The following is a 5,880-nucleotide window of genomic DNA, read 5'->3' on the forward strand; positions in this document are numbered from 1 at the left end:
CCGCGGGGGTTCCCAGGGGTCCCCGCGGGCGGGCGCACCGGTGCGCGGGCGGCCGGGCGAGCCGGCCAGGTGCGGGCCCAGGCACGGCGGGCGCTCGGGCCGCTTGGCCCGGGTCAGCGCCCCGCGTGCCGCGGCCAGCCCAGCGCCACTCATCTGCGGCGCACGGGGCGCTGGCCGGGCGGGGGCCCGCGACATGCGGGGCTTGGCGTCTGTCCTCGGGGCCCCCCCGCAGAGCGGAGGCCCCCGCGGTGGCAAGCCGGCTCTCTGTGCCCTGTGCGGCGGCTGCGGAGGTGTGATGGGGGTCAGCTGGCGAGGAGGGCCCGAGGTGACCCCATCCCTGGCTCCGGGTTGGGCCGCAGCCTGCGTGAGCCCGAGCTGCTGTTTCTGGGAACTGTCCCCCTCGCTTGTCAGGGATAGATAGGGCGCGTTCTGTGCTCGGTTGAGTGGTTATCTCAGTTCTCCCGACAGACAGCCGCACGTTTTGCAGCCCAGGAAAGCCAGGCCTAAGGCCACTCAGCTGTTGGTTGTAACTGTTGTCATGCGGAGGTGATGTGCTGAGGCTTACAGCCCAACACACCTGGTGCACATGGGCTGCTCCAGAGACCGGGGTGACCTTGGGGTGCCCCTGGTCCTCTCTCTGAGCCTCTGGTGGGGTGGTGGTGCCTGCACCCCCCCCGAGCTGCTGCCAGGATTGGGCCGGATGGTTCAGGGAGTTCAGTAGGAAGCCACTATCTTAGTGTTGCTGCTGTGGCCCTTCTGCTGCTGCCAAGGGAGCTAGTGGTACTGGGTCAGGGCTGTGTGCGGTCTGAGCTTGCTGGCGTGAAGGTGCGGCTGCTCCCACACTGAGGCTGTTCCTGTCTGTGCGTGTCTGTCCCCGTGCCCACGAAGGCCACACCCCACCCAGCTGTACCAGCACGTGCCGGACTCACGTTGGCCCATCGTGTACTCGCCGCGCTACAACATAACCTTCCTGGGCCTGGAGAAGCTGCACCCCTTTGACGCAGGAAAATGGGGCAAAGTGATCAGCTTCCTGAAAGGTATGGAAGGCCCCCCCACCCCCGGGACCTGCATCCGCTCCCTGCAGCCCACCTGCCACCACCGCCTGCTGCTGCCCATCCCTCACGCAAGCTTCAGACGCTCCCGCTCCAGCTTCAGCCCTGACTGTCTTCCACCCGTGCTGTCCTGAGGATCTCTCCAACACAGCCCTCTGAGCTCGACCTGGCCCCGCAGCACACCTTCACCGGCTCCCATTCCCTGGGGACCCAAGCCCTGTCTCTGCCCCTGGAGACCCAGTAGCAGGGGCGCTGGTTGCCATGGAGCCAGGGAAGCTGACATCTGGAGGGATGCACTGTCCATACCCCACAAGGTCCGAGAATCCTGCAGCTGGACCACCTTTGCTCCAACCCCACTGATGAAAAATCTAGGAACCTGGGCCCAGAAGGGTCTGACCCTCAGAGCTCTAGCCTCCCCCCATTTGTGGCTCATTCTCTGAGTAGGGTAATGCTGTGGGGAGTGCGCTATTTCAACCGTGGTTTGTAATCCAGGGTTGAAAATTCAAGCATCACAGTAGACTGGTGGAAAAAAAAAAAGATATCCCAGTTTCCTATATTGGGGGTTCTTTAACTGAGGGAAGTAGGAAGTATTACGTGAAGTGTTACCTGGCCTTGGATGAAGCCCTGAGTATCTCTACATCACACAATGCCTTTGGTCACGGCCTGGGGGATGTTTCATTTTGGGGCTAGCCCACCTTTAACACCTAAGCCCATCTCCCTCTTTAACAAATCTAGAGCAAGCCTCCGGCCCTGCACCTTGCAGAAAATAGTCACAGTGAAGATTAATGACACTGTGGCCTTCGTATTTTTTTTGTTTTTGTTTGTTTTTAGTTTTGCTTACCTTCTGTTTCTGGCAGGCGATACTGATTTTCCACCTGCAGTAGCGACCAGAGGGCTTATTCAAAGAAAAAGATTATGTAGAAAAGAGGACAAGTGTGCAGGCCTGGGAAGAGCTCGGGGTGGGGCGGGGGGGGGGGCGCGGAGCCAGCCTGCCTCCTCCTGACTGTTCCCTCCTGGGGGTGGAAGCTCGCAGCTGTAACCACTGGACCTCCAGGGAGTTCGCTCACGCCTCCCTGAATGAGGTCCTTCCCTGTCTGCTTGCAGCGGGCCTGAGGCTCTCCGCAGATTGCCCCTTCTCGGGCTCGCGAGTCACCCTGCAGTGCAACCTAAGGGTGCCTTGTCCCCATCACTGAGCTGACCGTCTTCCTGAGTTCGCTTCCTCCTCTGATGAGGATGTAGGTAGAGAGGAGGCAGGGCCACGTGGTGAAGGGCCTTGGGTACTGCCAGGAACAGAGCTGGTCTTTTGGGGGAAGGCAGTAGGGAGCCTTAAGCTGAAACTCCAGTACTTTGGCCACCTCATGTGAAGTTGACTCATTGGAGACTTTGATGCTGGGAGGGATTGGGGACAAGAGGAGAAGGGGACGACCGAGGATGAGATGGCTGGATGGCATCACTGACTCAATGGACGCAACTCTGAGTAAACTCTGGGAGTTGGTGATAGACAGGGAGGCCTGGCGTGCTGCGATTCATGGGGTCGCAAAGAGTCGGACACGACTGAGCGACTGAACTGAACTGAACTGAGTAGGGAGCCATGAAATGTTCCGGGCTCTCCATGGAGCTCTCTGTGGGAGATGGAGGGAACCAGGTGGTGTCTAGGATCTTCCACGTGGCTCCGTAGTAAAGAATCCGCCTGCCAGTGCCGGAGACGCAGGTTCGATCCCTGATCTGGCAAGATCCCCAGAGGGGAAAAATAGCAACCCACTCCAGTATTCTGCCTGGGAAGTCCCGTGGACGGAGGAGCCTGGCGGGCTACAGTCCATGGGGTCGTGGAGTCAGACATGACTTAGTGACTAAACAATAGCAAGCCAGATTCTACCAGGGTTGGTTTCTGAGAGTGACATATTAGTCCCGTAGATTCTGACCTCGTCCTTCAGTTTCCCTAGAACCAGAGCGTCACAGATCCGTTCTCGGTGCCCTGGACAGAGCACTTCCTCCCTTCTGTCTAACTTCTTCTGTTGCAAAAAGGAGGGAATTTTGTCTGGTGTCGGAGGGTGGGGTGACACCACAGTGTGATGCTTCCAAAACATCAGTCGTTGGCACACCTCTCTTGGGACCGTGCCATCAACTCATACCACCGGTTCCGTTATTTACATCAGAGTTTTTATCGACCTAGCCTTCGTTTTTAAAAACTGAAGCCTGTTTTAAAAGGGAACATTGTGTCATCTCAATGGAAAAAGCCAGTTTCATTTGCCATAAACAGAAGGTCACGGTAAAAAAATAAATGCAGTGAAAGTAGCGGTGTATTCCAGCTCGGGCAGCTTTCCGTTGTGACAGACTGTGAAATGATTGCTGCTGGTGAGGGGGTTAAAAAAAGGGAGAGGGGCAAGGATCAGGCAAGTGTTAAAAGAGAGGCCCCCATAACGACACCCCCCATGACATCACCCCAAGGGGGAGGAGACTCAGAGTTTTTTTCACCTTGAGACGCAGCATTAGTGACCCCTGTGCTACCTGCCTCTGCAAGTTGCCCAGCCATGCCTGAGCTCACCCCCTGGCTCTCAGTGGCCTGGGCCACCGGAGGACTGCTGGGCACAACGTCCTATGCCCCCTGGCCCGAGGGCCTGGCAGCTCTCTCCACACTGGCCTGAGAGGTGGCCCAAGCCAGCAGGGGCCACCTTCTCCAGGGGCGGGGCTGCCAGGGCCACATCTGAGCCGGCGGGAGGGGCTGGGGCTGGAGCCAGCAGGGGTGCATGGTGCCTGCTTTGTGGTTTCAGAGGAGAAGCTGCTGTCAGACAGCACGCTGGTGGAGGCGCGGGAGGCCTCGGATGAAGACCTCCTGGTGGTGCACACGAGGCGCTATCTCAACGAGCTGAAGGTGCGGGGCCTGGGGGCGGCCGGCCGGGAGGGGGGGCCGCGGGCTCCAGGGGCTCCGCTCCTGGCCCCGCGCAAGGGGAGCGTGTGAGTCTGCGGTCCCCATGGGGAGCCAGGGGCCCTACGAGGGCAGGTACCAGGGATGCGCGTGGCTGCTCCTGGGGGTCCTGAGCCCCCGTCCCTGGGAGTATGAAAGCATGGACGCTCCCTTGATGGGGATCGAACCCTCGCTGGCGTCTGGGGCTTCTGCCTCAGTGACTTTCCATCTGGGCTCTGTGGCCAGGCCTCCAAGACCCCTGCTGGGGTGATGGGTGGCGGACCCCAGCTCCTTATCTCCCTGCAACCGCGTCTGTTCCACCTTGGCCTGTATTTATGTATTTATGTTGGGTTGAAGCTGAAGGTTCTGTTTCAAGGCTTCTACTGCTAGAGACTTGTTGGAAACTGTTGCGCTGAAAGCTGGTTTTTGTGCCCCAGCTGGGAACGTACACAAGTGGTCAGGTGGGTGGTGGGTGGTATGGGGCGAACCCGAGTTCTGGCCCCTCCCAGGCGGTGGCTGCTGCCCAGCTCCTCTGTGGGCCTGGCTTTTAAAGAGAAGCCAGGAATGCAGACCAGTGGGTGACGGCACCTGATTTCTTAATGTAGTGACTCATCGGAAGGTTTGTGAATCCGCCTGCAGGCTGCCTGTGACGACCTCTTTCTAGAGGAGCTGCACGGCTCCCGTCTGTGTGCTTCCGAGGGCGGAGGCATTGTTGGGCCCCTTTGGGAGGCGGAAGGCAGGCTGGGCTGGAAGCGGCGTCAGAACTCGGTGGGTCGAGGATGCCCCAGGTTCTCTGCCCCCCGGGAGTGTGGAACCCTGACACATACCGCTGGGCTCCCAGCAGGACTCATCTTAGAGCCAGAGTGGACACCCGAGGTCACCAGGCCCTGCCCCCAGGTGGACAAGCCTGCAAAGAGGCCACACCTGCTCAAGGTCACCCAGGCGGTCACGCAGGCCCAGGGGGGACTCCAGACAGGCCACCCGGCGGGGTCTCCTGGGCTCCTGGTCACGCCTGCTGCCCCTCGTCCTCCCGCGCACCAGCCCGAGCTGTGAGAATTCTAGATGGAGCCGTGGCAGCTTGTGCTCCTGAAAGATTACCGGGAAGAGGATGAAACCTGGCTCCCAGGAGAGCGAGGGGTGCGAGGCCCTGGCAGGAAGCCCAGCACTTGGCTGCCCTGGTTTCCCGGGGCTGGGACCTGCATGGTCACAGTCCACAGTCCAGGGGCGGGGCTGGGAGGACATGCCTGCCAAAGTCTAGAGGGTGAGGGTGGGGCCAGAGCGAGGCTGGGACCGAGGGGCCAGGCTGGAGCGAGCGCCCGGAGAAAGCTGGGCGGGGCTGGGCTCCATCTGTTTGGAGGTCCTTTCAGGGAACCATTGGGGCTGACTGCATGCCTGGCCTTGAGAGCCCCCCAGCACCCTGAAGGCAGCTTTCTAGGTGCTACGTGATAATACGAGCAAGTATTCACAGGTAGAGTCTCAAGTAGAAAACCGACGTCAAGGGCAGAAGGAGAATTCAGATATGCAAACATATCCAAGAGGCCACGGCCGAGCTACATATCTGGAGCTCCCTGGTGGCCAGAGCAAAAGGAGAAACACGATGATTTCCACATGACCTACTAAGGCTAAGTATTCAGTCATGCAACACCTCCATATGGAATTCTGACTGTGTATCGGGCGCAAAAACAAAACAATGAGCAATGTTCCCTGCTGCCATGGATTCACATTTCTTGCTGCAATACTGTAAAGAAGTAACGGCAAAAAGCATCTGAGAGTGACAGAGGGGAAAGAAAGGGCCACTGGGCAGAGGCGTGCTCCTGCAGGCCGAGCGATCCGGGAGGGACGGGAAAGAAAGGGCCACTGGGCAGTGCAGGCCGAGCGATCCAGGAGCGACAGAGGGGAAAGAAAGGGCCACTGGGCAGAGGT

The 5,880-nt window shown here is 59.4% G+C and overlaps 1 protein-coding gene across 1 annotated transcript in view; it reads left to right on the top strand.

Moving 5' to 3' along the window:
• The window catches only part of HDAC11 (histone deacetylase 11), a 14,737-nt gene that overhangs the window by 525 nt on the left and 8,332 nt on the right, over window positions 1–5,880 (top strand). Inside the window, exons 2-3 of the mRNA XM_040246672.1 lie at window positions 889–1,037; window positions 3,824–3,924. Coding sequence (XP_040102606.1) covers window positions 889–1,037; window positions 3,824–3,924 — 250 coding nt within the window. The remainder of the gene's footprint in view (window positions 1–888; window positions 1,038–3,823; window positions 3,925–5,880) is intronic.

Source organism: Oryx dammah, unplaced genomic scaffold (genome assembly GCF_014754425.2).
Source record: "Oryx dammah isolate SB20612 unplaced genomic scaffold, SCBI_Odam_1.1 HiC_scaffold_9, whole genome shotgun sequence".
Lineage (NCBI taxonomy): Eukaryota > Metazoa > Chordata > Mammalia > Artiodactyla > Bovidae > Oryx > Oryx dammah.